General features: G+C 36.6%; 1 protein-coding gene across 2 annotated transcripts in view; it reads left to right on the forward strand.

Annotated features, from left to right (window-relative positions):
• Nucleotides 1–16,820, forward strand: part of PDE7A (phosphodiesterase 7A) — a 75,312-nt gene that overhangs the window by 31,169 nt on the left and 27,323 nt on the right. The window contains exons 2-3 of one of the 2 annotated variants that reach the window (XM_054284891.1): nt 9,061–9,121; nt 16,264–16,347. In XM_054284891.1, coding sequence (XP_054140866.1) covers nt 9,061–9,121; nt 16,264–16,347 — 145 coding nt within the window. The remainder of the gene's footprint in view (nt 1–9,060; nt 9,122–16,263; nt 16,348–16,820) is intronic. The other variant, XM_054284892.1, reaches the window with a different exon arrangement.

Consider the following 16,820-nt stretch of genomic DNA (forward strand, 5'->3'; position numbering starts at 1 on the left):
TACTCTGTCTCCAAATTCAGAATTGTATTACCAAAACAATCTTTCCATTTCCAAGCTGTAATTAAAACAAATAATGCTCTAGTGCAGTCAAATACTTTTATTTCTGTGTTCTCATATTAAATTTATGCATGAGACAGTTTTAAGATAACTTCCAGTAAGAGAAGTCTTCTTAATTAAACCACTTAATGGTGGAAGACAAAAGAGGAAAGGGTGATCACTTTGGATAGTTCTAAGATAGTTTGCTAAGATAATGTATTTCTGAAATTGGTGGGAGAAAGTCTTGCTCCATGCACCTGGGGCAAGACTATGCACACACTCCAAGAACATCTTCGTGTATTTTGAGACAGGAAAACCAGATTTATCAGGGAGGATTGATAATAGGGGTGATGGAGAAGAAAGCTTGACATTTCAAAGAGTATAAGGCTATTTATGCTTGAGTTTTATTCAGAGGGGAGTTCAGTCTTGAAGCAAATCACCTCATTGTTCCTGTTTGCTGTGCTCATTTGACTGTTTTCTGGAGTGGTTTTGGTATGTGCTAACCAGGCTTCTTCCAAAAGAAACTAAATCATTCACTCATTGTGTGCACCTAATGGGCCTGAAACCTCAATAAGGTTGAGGGGTTTGATCAGTTACTGGATCATTTTTTGGCAGCTTTGAACCTCCTGTGGTAGGATCTGGTTCAAGAAGTTGGAGTAAATATGGCCTTCAAAAACAAATTAAAACTCCTGGGCTTCATATAGTATAGGTGTAAAGATCTGAGCAGCAGGTGTGTTTTGATCTGCTCCAGTTGTGCCAAATTGTAACGCAAATATTGCCTGATGCCATTTATTGTGGGTTTGTTTTTTAAAAGAAACATCAGACTAGTGGTGATTAATTGTTAGGGTGTTTTAACCTTGTCAACTATTTGGAGGTGGTAATGTTTTTAAATTTATCTCTGTGACAGTTGGTATTTTATGTGGAACTTTACAGAGCTTTAGATAAGTGCTGCATTCATGAAGTGAGGTACCAAAAGGCCCATTCTGAATGTTCTTGCCTTTGGTTTTGATCTGACTGTTTTTCTGGGGCATGGGGACAGGGCAGAAAATAAATGTTTGGAGTGTAATGGTTCTGTAGGGATTCACAGGTTGTGCTGAGAACATGATTATAGCTTAAAAGACATCATAAATATCCAGAATCATGATATAAAATGACAAAGAGCTCTATCCCACTTAACAAATCTCCTTAATTTAGTAAACATCTGCTGTGGTGTGTGTTCCCTTTTCTTGTGGAAGGGAGGAAATTAGTTTCTTAATGTTAAAACTACTCCTTTGGTGATCTGAGCTAACTTTTGTGTTTTGAGCACATATTGGAATTTGGAATTGATTTCTTTGCCAAAAAAAAAAAAAAATAGGAAGAGCAGATTCTTCATATAAATTTGCTTTCAGTTATTCAGTGTCATCCTTTTAAACTCCTCATTTTCCTACACTGTTCTTTTTTCTCCCCCACTGTAGCTCCTTTTTTCCTAAGTATTTGAGATTTATTTGTATTTTTGAAATGAAACACTCGTCAGCTTAAAATGACAGAAATTAGAATGAATCTCAAGGCTGCACCAAGCATATAGGACTACTTTGCTGCACAACCAGCGTTCTTGGAGGAAGTTAGACTGCTTTCCAGCCCTGGGTAGGGCTGGGGAGGCTGTAGCCAGGTTCAGCCCTTGGAGCAATAAAGAAAAGCCCCATGCCAGTTCAGGCATGAGTGTGAATGGCTAGTATGAAGGATGGCTTGGTATTTAGTGGACAAAAGAAGTTAGACAATGACAACTGGTTTGAACAATTGCACATGTTCCGTGCATTAACTTTCATTAACATTATTTATAGCACGTTGCTATAAAAGCAATTTTGAAATATGTTTTGAAGTTCAGTTCTTAGCAGTTTTCCAGGTGGCAGAGATAAAAGGAACTTGGGAATATCACAAGTGGTGGAATCTGCTGGAAACAGGCTCTTCATAGCATTTGAAGGCAAGGCAGTATCCTGACTTAGCTCGGGTGTTTTGACTACTGGAGTTTGATCCTATTGTCTGGCACACTTTGCTGTATTTAAAGATGATGACAGGATGTAATCACGGTTTTACATTTCCGTTGGCATTTCTGTGGGGTTTAGTAAGGTTTTACTACTTGCAGTGTCCTCTGCTTGTAAAACTTTCGTGTTGAGTCCGGCGTTGGCAGCGGGAGGAGCGGGCAGAGCCCATTGCAGGGGCTGTCAGGTGACAGCTGCTGCCTGCCCTGTGCCTCGCTGCTGTGCCCTGCTGCCTTCGGCACTGGCGGCCGTCGGGGGAGAGTATGCTTCAGCTATTCGGGGTGATCCAATGGGAATTGCATTGATCTGGTGTTTAGCTCTGATCCTCATCAAATGGATTACTTCTAAGGTAGGCCATTTTTAAAAAATGTTTTGGCTAACTGGGTTTATAAGTAGTCCGAGAGAAAACAAGTCATTAAGAACTTCACAAGCGCTTATTTTTCCTTTTTAAATCTAATCTGTTTTGGAAGCATCATTTGCCATTTAAGATTGTGTTTCTTAAGTGTTCATACATGATTTTGTAGATCTTGACTTTTGCTTGCCTTGAAGTGGGAAGGAGTGTATTTGTAGCAGTGCCAGTTAGGAGAGGAGAAAAAAGCGATCTGAAATGGCTTCAGAATGGCAGGAGTTGGCTTGCCTGTGTTACCAACAGATTTCCAGTTTTATAGCACCTTAAAGCCTTTGTGAAAATAAGGAAAAACAATTTTAAACATAGTGAGAATAATACAAATTAGTGTATTTTGCTTCCTGGACAGGATATCCTTTTTGTATTGTTGATTTCAGAGTTGCAGGAGTGGAAATACCAGTTTTGTTTGCTTATGTGAAATATCTACTTTACTTTGTAGCCTTTCTATTTGAGATCCCTGTGTTTTGCAAAATGCATGCTTATGTTAGGATTAAGTTTTTACTCTCTCATTCCAAAGAATGTAAGTATCCCCATAATGAATATTTGTGCTGGTAAATATAGGTGAGATTGGTGTCTGGAGATGAGACCAGGCTCTTCTCAGCATAGCTCACTGCAAGAAGGAGGAATAAATTTAAATGTAGCATTATGAAGGAGAGCCAGAATAATTGGAGAGAATTAAGGAAACTGAAAAAAACCCCAGAATTCCTGCATTAATAGATAATTTTTTTTTTGTTATTGCTACTGATACACATTTCTAAAATTTTTGTACAATTAACAGGAGAATCTGAAGAAGCATGAACTTGAGTTTGTTGTGAAAACAAGCTTTGCCAGGCACCCATGCCTGTACTCTTCAGTCATTGCCAATAACGTGTTTCTAAATTTATTAAAAGCAAAAATGGTCAGGCTTAGTTGCTAGCACTTGTGACAACTTTTGTCACATCAAGAAAGAGACCCGGATGCCCAGTGGATGTTCACTTGTGACTGAAGGCAGATTCTGCAGATTTACAGCCTGTGTACTAGACCAGTACATCATGTGCATTTTGCTGGTATATTGTTGAACTGCTGGCTTTTTGGAACTTGACATAAAAACCTGTTCAAGGGTTATGTCTAATCCAGTTTGGTCAGAGATTGTTTTAAGGTGGGGAAAAAGAAAAATCCCAGGTAGCTGACATAATACAGTTAGCCATAAAACTCCCTGCTATTTATGATTGTGTTTCTGCATGTGCTAGTGGTTGTTTTTTTTAAAGAATTAGTGTTTTTGTGTTCATTCAATTACCTATTTTGCCATTGCCTTGATGCTATTCTGATTCAGTTTCCTTAGGCAATACCCCTGTGTATTACTGTCCTCACTTAAACCAATTGCTTGTGGAGTTTTTTAAAGTGTACATTCTTTCTGATCAGTTGTCAAGGTTTTGTTTTGTATATTTTCAAGTCTTGATTTTTTTAATGTTGGTAAAGCTTTGGGTTAATTTTATGCCACATGATATACATCTGAGGTATATAAGAAAAAATAGCTTACAGATGCTTGTGAGATATATGTATCACTAACATTGATAACTATCAGTCAAATGATAGCTAAGTTTAAAAATGGTTGCCATCTGCCTTGGGAGGTGATCATGTGAAATAGCTTTATATGGAAGAAAATATTAAAATTATCACATTTGAATATTTGAAGGAAAGGTGGGGTTCTTACTGCTGATTAAATTTCAGAAAGGCAGTATGAATGATGTTTTCTTACTACTGATAAACTTTCAGAGTAATGCTTTGAACTGCAGTGAAATTTTTAAATAGTAGTAGGACCATTTTGCAGTGGCTGACCTGAATTCATTGTCAATTTAAGTGCTTCTGAAGAGCATTTTTCTGTGCTTTAGTGAGTTAAAAACTTGATGGTGCTTTTTGGAAAACTGACTCTTAGCATGGATCTTTTAAATACTTTTAATAAGTCTAAGATACGTGACAGTCTTGCTTTTGAAATCTAATAATAGTTGGAGAAGTAAGGCCTTAATGAGTTTGTCATTCTCAAGACTTCTAGTTCATAAATGGTCTTATGATCTTAAATGCTTTCCAAGGGTGTATATTTGAGGTAGCATAACCAGTACATTGCAATTGGTATAACAACTTCTCCACACTTGTCTTCAGAGCAATTGATACAAATACTCTAATAGTTCAGCAAAGAGCTTGGACTAGAAAGTCAGGTAGGTAAAAACACCTGCCTGTGTTGCTTTCTGTCCTGTCTTTTCTTTCCCCGCTTCTGAATAGATAACTGAGTAGCAAAATGAGGGTCGTGTAGTCCATCAAAAAGCACGGATGGTTCTTTTGATGGGTGGTACTGAATTTTGAAGGCAAACACCTCTAGCAGGTGTCGTTAGAGAATGAGAACAGGAGTTGTTTTGCTAGACTGTCCACAAGCTGGCCCTTGCTGAAATGAAGTGCCCAGCAGTAATGCTGGTGCTCTGCTCTCAGCAAGATTGGGAAGTCTGGGATAAAACTGATACATCAATGGAAACATTTCTGTTTGACACAAACAGCAGCAGGTGCTCCGTTTCCAAGTGGTACATGCAAATGCTTGTGCTCCCAGGCATCACTGAAGCGGTTTCCCTTTGAAGATGTATCTGTGTGCTATTTTGGCACGTTGTTCCCATTGAGTGGCCTTTAATAACTTTCTATACTCTGTGAAAAGATATTCAGAGAGATCTGACTTAGATTTAAGTTCTGCTAGATGCTCCCTTTGCATGATTTTGCCGAGTCCTTGTATCAGTGTTGTTAGAGGATTAATGGATCTTCCAATTTAGTTTGAACATCTTCCATTCACCTTCCACAAATATGTCTCAAAGGAGAAGAAAAAAGGAAGCTTTTTGACTGTATCACCCTTCTAAAGAATAAATGATACTCTAATGTGAAACTGAAGTTTAAGGTGAGGCTTTGACAGTGGAAATCCAGTATAAACTACCCTTCCCAGTCATCTTTCTGATATCCATCTTCATGGCTGAAGCAATCAGTCCACCCAGGTCAGGTGGCTGTTCTCGTGCCTGGAAGGGAGCAGAGCAGTTGAGAACCTCAGGTAATCATTTGAGGAATTTGTTGAATCACTTAGGATCCAGCACATTCCCACCAACCAAGTTGTCCTTGTGCTTGTAGATGGAACCTGCCTAAACACAGACCCATGAGGGTTGCCTTGTCTTTGAGCACTAGTAATTCTGTCTGCTTGCTGGAATGGTGCTTACTTGTTTGATTTTTGTACAGAGGGTCAGTAATGCTGTTAACAGGTACAAATCTTCAGGTAGACAGAGAGGTGGTGCAGAGATTTAGAAATAAATTCTTATGCTAAATGAGTTAAAAATATTGACAATAACATGACAACAAGTAATATTTTCTGATCCAAGGTCTCTGTAGGGTTATTCAGTGTATGCTATGGTTGTTTCAACTTTGTAAGTAAGGTATATTTTTAGGGTAAGTATGGTGTTGGTGTCTTGGTGTAGGCTACAGAGAATGGGCCTTTGATTAGCCATGAAGAGGGTGGCATTTTTGGTCATTAACCAGGGTAAAATCCTGCTGATTAAGTTGTTTGAACAGTTTGGTGCTTGGCAGTAACTTTAGTTCTTCAAGACGCGTTTGTCTTTCTTCTTATGAATTTGCTGTCCGATCATATCGCAGGAAAAACTGAAGCATTAAATCTGTGTTTTTTCCTTGCTGGGTTTAAGTACTGGAATCGACAATGTATCTTAAAGAACCCCACAGAGGGTATGTTAAATTACTTATCTCTTCCTGCCTTTTTCCTTGCATTTTTATGGAGTACTGTAGGGGGTAGAATAACAAATGCACTGTCAGTGTTATTTGAAGTGGGAAAATAGGTGGTACACCACAGCCTGCAGGAGATGGTCTGTTACCTATTTGCAGGGTAAGCTGACACAAAGCAATCTGTGTCTGGATGAGTGCAATATTATTTGTTTGCTTACCACAAGTTGCTAAAAAACCTCTGTACCATTAGCTTTGTCCTTTGTCTCTGACTGCCCACCACCACAGTGCTCAACTATCTGTAGCTCACTTACTTGCTTGGTCTAAAGATAAGAGATCTGACCACTCATTATCCCTCCCACCCCAACATCTGTTGGTGGAACTTGCTAATACATGTTTTCCTCTTACCTATTTTATTTAACAAATTTCAATGAGTAAGTATCTTTGAGACCTCAGTCCTTTTAGCAGAATTAGCTGAAATTGTCCTGCTATTTGTGTAGTATTGCTAGTGAAATTTATACAATAAATTGTCTCTATTTTTCCTTAGAGAACCAAACTTTCTAAGGTAATTTTACTAGATTTGATTGTTTCAAATATGTCCTTGCAGAGCAAAATCACTTGTCTATGTGAGCAACTACTGTATGTTTTTAAAAATCTGTTTTGTATTTGATATCATACATGGATGCACTACTTTATACATACTGCTTTATCTAACAATATTTTATTTTAGGGAGCAAGTAATATTTTAGAATCAACATATCAAAAGGGTTTCTTTTTCAGTAAATTTTTGTATATTGTTTTCTTTCTTGCAGACTAATGCTCCAGTTGTACGTAGGTCTTGTAGCTGCATGTGTGCTTAGGTTTCTCCTGTATTAGATTACAGAACTGTATTGGACATGTCCAGAAATCTGTGATGGACAGGTGCAAATTGCAAGTTAGCACTAAATTACATCACTGATTGTGCCTAGTCAGTGATATGAAATGTTCCAGGCTATGGAAAATATATTTAGCTGAGATTTTCTGAAACTCAAAGGCAAGTTTAATGAAAAACATTGAAAATGTTAGTGAGAAATCGGCATCATTTTCTGGCTGAGTAGCTGTATTTCTACCTTTCTCATCGGGACAGGCATAGTGCTGTGAGAAATGCTGTACAAACATATATTGAGAAATTATTTGCATGGTTTATGATCTTCCAAGAAAATATAGAACAAAGGCTGAGACAACATAAAAGTTCTGTACAGGGAATTCTTCCTTGTAGTCTTTACAACAGCTTGGACCCCATTATTATTATTGGACCCCATTTGGAGCTAGGTCTTTGGTCACTTCTGTAATTGCATATTAATCTTACTGTTGGAAAAAACTTCTACAACTTCAAGTGTAAGGTTTTAATTTTTGTTTTGGCATGAAAAATATTTAAAAGAATAAGTGTAACTTATGAGTTTGGAGTCTAAGCACATCACTTGTACAGATCACAGTGATTGAGGTTGCTCATCTTTAGTCTGTCTTTGAGTTCACTTAGGTTGTTCTGTAGATAGATGCATATCAGCAGTTCTACCTTTTTGCTTTTCCATGTAATTTTTCTTTCCTTCATTTCCTTCAGAATTCTTCTCAATAGGCAACATTATTTTTTCTGTCCTGTTTCCTAACATGATTTGATTTCTTATCTTTTGAACTTGCACGTTTTCAGGCTGTTGTGTGTCCCCGAGTTAGTGTTGTTCCTGATGTGTACATAGAAAAATGGATGATTGTGTTTGCCACCAGGCTGACTTTTATCTGAAGTTCTCAAAGGCATGTGGTGACTCTTGGTGGCATCAAGGACTTCACTGTCCTCAATGTAAGAAAGAAGTGTGGTGTGCAGAGAAAGGTCATAGGAGTTTCTAATATGCACCTCCCACAAAAAATCTTATTTCTGTAAAGAAAAAATGGAGGTCTGATTGTGAAGGTGATCCTCTCATCCTGGGATTAACAGGTAACATTAATGAAGGCCTTAGGAAGGGGCAGAAGATGGTCAAAGTACGGTAAAGGCACGATGTGAGGCTGGGTGCTAGGTGGAGTCATGCTTTGCAGACTGTGTGATGCCAGTGAGAACATTGCTCCAGTTTTTCTGTTAGAGGAGAAGTTCACCACTTCATAGGGGACTTCCTGGATTGTAACTACCACAGTAGCTTAGTATGTATGACACATAATGTGTCCCATGTAGGTAAAAAATACAGTTTATGTGGGAGTATCTCAGTCTTGTGCATGGATAACTTGATGACTCTTCTGAACTTTTATCATCAAATTTGAAAAACTACTTGCTGGCTTTCTCTGAAATGCCTTTATGCATCTTACCTCAGTGATACCTTGCTTTGCCTACAGAAAATATAAGGTAGAATGAAAGTAGCATGTGGCATCCTAGGGCTGCAGTAATGGTGTAATTTCACTTATTACATCTCTTACCTTTAGAAGATGGAAATACCCCATAGGAAATGGTAGATACATGAACCAGGAACTGCAAGTATTTGTTTCAATATGGTGTTCTAGAAGGCCATGAGGAGCACTTTCTTGTATCTGCATAATCTCATCCTGTGTCTTTCCTATTGTGAGGAATGATTGAGGAACATTGGAAAGGAATATATGGGGGTGTTTTTAACCACACTCTGATCTCGTGTTTCATAATCCTTTCACTGCCAATTCCTATCCTTCCTTTGTTCCCTCTTAAAGCAAAATCAGTCAATACATATACTTGAAAAAGGCATTTTGCATGAAAGACACACAATTTCTAAAATTAATATTAAGAGTTAAAATGGAAATGGTCAATAATTTTCGTTTCAATTTAAAAATTATTTGCTTCTAACTTGCTTAAAATACACTTATTTTTTTCAGAGACGTGGAGCAATTTCCTATGACAGCTCAGATCAGACTGCGTTGTACATTCGTATGCTAGGTAAGCATACCATTTTCTATATTGCAACTTCCAACATTTATGATTGATTTAAATAATAACTTTTTTATATCTCTGTTGAATTGATAAACTTAGCATTCTCTTTCTCCTGGATAATATTTTGGTTACAATCTCTACAAGAGTTTGGGTTCTTATATGTTGACTTGGGTTTTTTTTCGGTTGTTTGCCTTTTTTAGTTTCTTTGTTCCTGAGTTAAACATTGTGTAGGATGTTTTACTCCTATATTGAAGAAGAAGGAAAGGTCTTATAATTAACCCAATGTGTTTGGTAGAAGTAAAGTTTTCTAAGTGACTCATGATGGATCTTTCTGTAATGGAATTTACCACCTCTGCATTGTGTCTTTCTAGCTAAAACTATAGCTTAGAGAACACTTATTGGAGAGTCACCACACATTCTTAAAAACTTCAGTACTGAGGCTATGAAATGTGCCAGGTGTTCTTGGGATAATGATGTGATTTTAAACAATATTTTTATTGTTAATCCTAAAGGTGACTTGAGAAAGGAAAGGGTGCTTGACAGGGCTGAGTGGTTCAGTCAACTTACTGAGGAGTGCTTCCAGAGTAGCAAGGAGATAAAGGGTAAAGCCCAGTTCAAACAAAAGAATGGTATTGGGAGGGGAAAGCATCCAGAGACCCTCTGTGGTAGTGAGTGTGCAGAAGGAGTTGAGGTCATTTGTTGAGAGGAGAAAGATGGAAGGCTCTTGCAGATCTGGCTGCCAGATTCAGTATTTCCCACACCTCTTCTGGAGGCTGCTGGTGGTGCAGATGGCATGGGGACTGTGTATGTGCTCTAAGTCTGTTCCACTGCTGTGTGATGCCACTTAATTTAGCCACCTTGAGCTATGAATCTGTGTTGAAATGGACTAGGAATGCTTGCTTGATGTCTCACACAGCTCAATGAACACCAGCAGCTACTCATTATAAATTCTTAACCATCTCTAACTAAATCAGCCAGAACATGTCTTTTTATGCCCTGAGTCTTTTCAGTTTAGTTGTATATTCCACATGTTCAAGTCCCCAGAAATTCATAACTGCATTGTCTCTGAATTTAAACTTGTAAGCTATATGCATGTGTGTATAAGAATTTATAATCCTAACCTACATATGTAGGAATATATGGTCATATATACATATAAATTCAATTTTGACTTAGCAGCTTCACTTTTTTTTCCAGTTATTTTGATTTTTTACATTTCTGTAGTTGTTAATACTGTAGCACTGACTGTCTAGTGAAGGGGTTTTGATCAGACAATTTAATTACTTTGGGGATTTGTTAAGATGAGAACAGAAGATACTGGTTTCTAAATGTTTACTGTAAAAGCTGCTGAGTTGTTGTTGTAAATAGGTTTATTTTGTTTTCAGAACTTAAGAAGAAGTTAGGCCCATCATTTCTGCAGAAGGATTTGTGATAATGCTGAAGAAAATCTAGAGAGAAGCAAAACATGGCTTCCTCTAGTTTTTGATAACATACATCTGACTGGAGAGAAAAATTTAATTTGTCTTGGAAAACTTCCACTATTCTCATAGGTAGAACTGGAAAATATTCAGAACATGATGTTAAGTAAATTAATTTTTCACTTGTACTCTCATTGAAATTAATTATTACATAATGAGATTGATGTTTGTTATGAATAGTATAATTCTTGCTGGCATAATTCATTCATGCTGTTCTGCTATTCAGAAGCAGTAAATCTTATAAAGGATTGACTTCCAACTTAGGTGGGGGAGGAGGGTACCAACAAGCAAACAAAAAATTGCTCATGGCATGTTTGAATCATTGTGTGGTAAATTTGTGTTATTTTCTCACTTAATAGATATCACTGGGTTTATGCAAATGTTATCTGTACTATACTGTACAAGTTAGCAACTATTTACATATTTTTTTGTACTTGTAAATCGTCTGTAAAAAAGACCAGCCTGAAAGCTGAACAGTTGCACTCATCAGTATGTAGAAACATTCATATTAGAGTAGATTCAAGGGTTAATGTATTCTATTACAATTTTTTGCAAGAAAAGCTAAGCATTGCTTTTCCTGCAGTATTATTAGATTTTTGGTTTTGTTCTATTTATCTTAGTGCACTTGAGCAAAATAATCTATAAGGAATCATCAGCTGTAACTTAATGGGAAGTTAGGCACAGTCATGAGTAGATTTGCCTTTTACTTGGTTGGTTTTATTCCATACTAATGGAATAAATGTATCTAGTAATAAAATGTACCTTGATAAGGTGTTTATCTTAGCAGAGCAGAAATGTAAGGCTAAAATTATCTACAATAACTCTCTCTGCCTTTGTTTAGTTGTGCTGGCCATGAAGTTGCTTCATTCAATGTTTTCAGGCTGTTCCAATGGTAATCCAATGGAAATTCATTTTCACCAAGTAATTAGGAATTCCTGTGCTATGGCAGTGTGTCCAGGTTCAATTTAAAAGATCCTGTTTAGGAGTATGCAAAATAAAAAGCTCACTCCTAACTGCCTGCATTGGTGTGTCGATATAAACAGGCAGCATTGACTGGAATGACTCATCTGTCATACCCCCTTCCCAAAATATACACTAAGCCACTCCTGTGTGCCTTATTTACTATTTTAAAATATAGATACAGATGCAGCATTGTAGAATTTTTCTTTTAAGACCTTGGAAAGGCTAAAACATCTGCATCACCGCAACCACTTTTCTCAGCAACTATGGGGAATTCTCAAAATATCTTGTAAGTGCTTCTGTGTAATCTTGATAGTTTTCTGATTTTTCTATTGCTTTTCTGGTTTCCTTTTCTTGTTGCTTTATATTGACTGAAGGTTTTTCTACTGTGCATGGGGTAGAAAGTGTGGGACACTGACTGCTTGTATTGGTGAGCATGCACCTCTCAGCTACAATTGGAGCATTTATCTTCCTTTAGAGGTCTTGATCACTTCAAATAGGAAACATTGGACAAAAACTACTGTGTACTGTGCATGCTTTTCTCTGGTAGTTTGTTTTTGTTTTCTGTTTGCTTTAATTCTGTCACATTCAGCTGACCTGTCATCTGTTTCTCCAACAAATTTAATAGGAATTTTAATCTGTGAAGTTATTAATTCTGTCTGAAAATCCTGCTCTTCACAACCTCTTGGCTTTGACTTGAATCTTTTACCTTGAGGTGGCTGTTGTAATTTCTGCTCCCAGCTGTCCTTCATGGTCTCTGAGGTTTCTGCCTCTGCTCTGGATGGCCTCAGCTCCCCAAGCAGCTGCTGCATTGTTGCTGTGCCACACTGCAGTGTCAGGGCAGCACCAAGTGTGTGCTGGGTAACCCTAATGCCCAGGGATGTCAGCTGTGGCATTTCAGCTGCCTCGTAAGTATCAGAGCTGTCCTTGTGGTGTGAGCAGGAATCTGAGACAGGGGCAGGAATTAAACAATCTATTTCAAGGTAAGTTTTGTTACAGCCCTGATTACTTTTCAGTTTTCAGTTATAGCTGCAAACTTCCCTCTTACATTCCTTCTTCCATGATTGATTTAGTCTTCAATTAAGTTTTTGCCAGTATGATCTTTGTCTTAAAAATGCAAGTGATCCTGATCATGCAGGACTATTCTGGAAAAAAGTGTAGCTAAATACTCAGCCATCAGATATTGTATCATTTTTGTGCTCAGAATAAAGGTTGGAAAGGAAAGTTTCACATTTTTAAAATCTTTCTCTTGATTCTTTGGAATCAGCAAAACTCACAAAGAGGGAAAAAAAATTGTTCCTGGAAGTCCAGTATCATTAAGATGCTGGACTTGAATGTGTTCCATAGAGCTAACACAGGAATCTTTCCAGTGTGGCTGAAAGTGGCTGAAGAAGAGATACTTCAGATAAAAACTGTCAGTCAGCTTGCTGCCCTCCCCCAAGGAAATTTAACTATAAGCAAACTGTGGGATCTGATGGCTTAAAAAGATTGTGTAAGCATTTCAATATGTTTGTAAGGGTCTAAATAAAGAAATGTTATTCATAAGTTCTTTTGTTTTAGGTTTGAATTTTGTCTTTTGGCTACTGTAATAATGGTTGGCTCTGAGGTTGGACTTCTGTTGCTGTTTGAAGGAATTATGTAACAGTGTCCTTTTGATTGATAAAAGTAATCTCAAATCTGAGATATCTTCTGCTTTTTTGTGAAGTTCTCTGTGACGATAAACATGCCTCCTAAAATTAAATTCTGCATAACTTCACAGGATTGCAAAACACTTGTGCAGGATTTCCCAAGCAAATTGATGTGAACATGTTATGTTGTGTGAAGGTACAATGAAGTGGGTGAATTTGGGATCCATTAATCTTCTGCAGGTTACATTAACCAAAGAGTGAATGCATAATGATGATCCAGTATTTCTGGATGTTTTGGAACTAACTATACATATGCACTAGAGATTAGTTTCACTGTGCCAATAGCACATTATTTCATAATGTGCAGCCGGTTATCCCTTTTTCTACTTCTGTTTATTTAGAAACTTCAGATGGATGTATGGTATCATCAAATTCCACTTGTACCAATATTTTTCAAGTACATTTATGGTCTGAAATCTTGAAAAATGCAGCAGTTCTGTACCATGATAATGGAGGCATCTCTTTTGCTTTTGTTTTGGCACAAGGGAATTTTCTGCTTTGTTTGCTGTAATGAATTCCAGTCTTGTAGAAGGGGTATGTTTTTCCAGAATAAATCCAGTTGTATTCTAAAAAAAAAAATTAATTGTTGAGATATTGTTCTTCTTTTTTTAATCGCTTCTTCTACCATGATTAGGGAGAGAGAATTTTGTTCAATAACTATATAATGAAAATATTTACCTTCCTTGCTGGGAATTCCTCATTTTATATGTATGCAAGTAAATACAATTATTTTAGCTTTTTCTTATTACAGCTGCCTTTTTCTTAGTTTGCCATGTGCATTTTTAGTATACAATTCCTTCTTTGGCTAAATACTCCTGTAAATAAATATTCAAATCATTCCTGTTTAAAGTAATGTAGTCAGTTGCACTTCTTCATTTTACTTGCAGAGAGTTTTTCTTGCTTTCCTCCCTAAAGTTCTCAACATTGCAGGCATTTCAAGGGTACCAAGGATACTATTATTTGTGTTGTTAGTCTATGCTGTTAGTCAAGGGTAGTAAATGAAAAAGAACAAAGCAAAGAGAAACTTTCTGGACATCATTTATCAGATGAACCTGCTCATTTTGTTATTTGCAGAATTCCATATTGGTCTTCAGGTATTTTTCTGTAAACTTTTCCTATTTTTGACACTTAAAACAAATTGTTTGCCACAACCTAGTCATACACTGTCTGAAATTATTTGCTAATTGGTACTGTGGTTTGTAAATTTTAAAATTAAAAAACTGCATTTTAAACTAAAAATAAATCACAAAAGCTGTATCACTTTTTCTGTAAAAAATTAGCTTCACTAAAAAACCTCTTTTATTTTCTTTTAATTTAGCTGGTGAACTCATTCACACAGCTGTAGCTATGCCTGATTACCCAGATAAATATGAGTGAAAGGTAATGAAAGTCGAATTTTCCTCCATGCACACTGTTATTTTCATATACAGCTACTAATGCATTTGCCCCCTCTCTTCCAAAGTTTCCTCTCTTTTTCACTTTTGTTAATTTATTTTGTAAATAAAATTCACCAGTTGCTTGTGCCTAACAGAAGAGTTCTACAATTTGCTGCCTCTGTATTGCCTGGAAGGAAACAAGTCTCTTGCACTCTGCTCAAATGAATGCTTGAAGCCTTTATAAGTAATATATTGTAGGTGGTCTGAAAATTAATACTTGGAGATAGTAATTGGGTTGCTTTCCCTTGCAGCTCAGTTATGGTTTTCAGTTAAAATAAAAAAGGATTAATAACTGAAGGGCACATGTATTTACTATATGTTTACCAATGTGTAAACTTTAGGGGAGCCCTGGGCCTGCTTTCCCTTTTTGTGGTCCTTCCAGCATGCCTCACAAGATAACATTCATGTGAAGTGCATCACTGTAGATGTGTCAGTGTTTATAGATATGTATCTCTAGAAAGATACCTGTTAGGTATTTAAAAGCATATTTACTGAAGTGTAAGTCAGTACCTTTAGCTATTGTCTGATAAGTTGACTGCTTCAGCGTTACACATTGCATGTTAGAAAAGAAAAAATGGAAAAAAATGCTCTCAAGATGCCTATGACTTGATGAAAAATAAATAGCTGTATTTTTATTTAGTTCTTATAAACTCAATCATAGTGCTTTTTTGTTAATTACTTATTTTGGTTTCATGTGGGAAGTGCTGTGTTTGAAGTGAGGCGAATACGACACTTGATAGATTCTCATAATCAGAAACCACAACATTTGCACATCTTAAATTTATCTTTGTTAGAGTTTGAGGAGGGAAACAGTATTGCATTTGATTCTCGAAGATTTCTCCAAATTTGTAATTACAAAAGGATTTTAAGTGAAAGTTTTTAATGCAGGTGAACTGCTTATATTAATACATACAACTGTCTAACAAAAGAATACTGATCAGCTTTCAGTTGGTAAAATGCATAAGTAGAAATCAAGTAGCATGCTAAAAGATTGAGGTTGAAGCTAATTACAGTGCAAAATAGTTTGATCAAATTTTAATACTGAGTTTTGGTATTTTAATAGGCTCTTGTGTAATATTCAAACAGCTGAGCGCAAGTAAGTAAATGCTAGTGGGAAAATATTTTATAATATAAAACCATATTGTAACTAGCTTCTTTGCTAAAAGCTACCATTTCTAGAAGTTGAATCTTTTTTGTATTCTACAAAATGTTATTGTTGTATGTGTGTTACTGAGGAACAAATCAACTTTAAATGTTCTTGTTTTCTGTCATATTAAGGTGCATTTTTACCATACTGGTGTAGCAAGCTCTTCCTAATTTCATCTGAATGCTTATCACATGCTTCTGGCAACGTATGCTTAGGCAGGAGAGATTTTGGCAAGAAAGCATGTGATTGCATGTTTAACAAGTCTTCAAACTTTGTTTTGAATTTCACCTTTAAAACAAACAGCATTGAAGTAGGCCTATTGTTTGAATTACTCTCCTCCATTAAGAACATGAATCTTTACCCCTCCAGGCTATGTTCATTTGCATTTTATCTCTGCCACTCTTCCACACTTTTATTTCACTCTTGACCCTGTTTCTAGGAGATGTGCGAGTAAGAAGTCGGGCAGGATTTGAAACAGAGAGAAGAGGTTCTCATCCATACATTGATTTCCGTATTTTTCACTGTAAGTATTTAAAAGCAGATAAATGACAAATAAACAAAGGCTTCCATCAATTTTAACAACTGAGCCTCTAAAGTAAAGTTAGCAGCTCTTATAGCAAGACGATTTTTTTTATACTTCTTAGGAAAATCTTTCATTCTAGCTCATTACCAAAAATAGAAGAGGAATATCTTCACTACTAAATATTTTTTTTTAAAAAATTATAATTTTGAACTCATTGAATTTAGACCTGAATCCATATGGAAATGAAGATGTATCTTCTAAACAGCTACTGATGTGTGTGCTGTGTGCTTACTAGGCAGACACACTCTGTTGAGGAGAATACTTTTCTGTTTTTGTAAAGCACTAGAAAGGCCCTGTCCAGGATGATGCTTGAACAGGATTACAGTAATATCAATATTCTTGACCTCGTCATAATGAATGAACATTTACATCTACTCAGGTGCGTAGCTAGGCCTTAAATTTTTGGACAGAGA

The sequence above is a fragment of the Melozone crissalis genome, unplaced genomic scaffold (genome assembly GCF_028551555.1).
Source record: "Melozone crissalis strain CALT ecotype California unplaced genomic scaffold, PUWL_Pcris_2 ptg000042l_1, whole genome shotgun sequence".
Taxonomy (NCBI): Eukaryota; Metazoa; Chordata; class Aves; order Passeriformes; family Passerellidae; genus Melozone; species Melozone crissalis.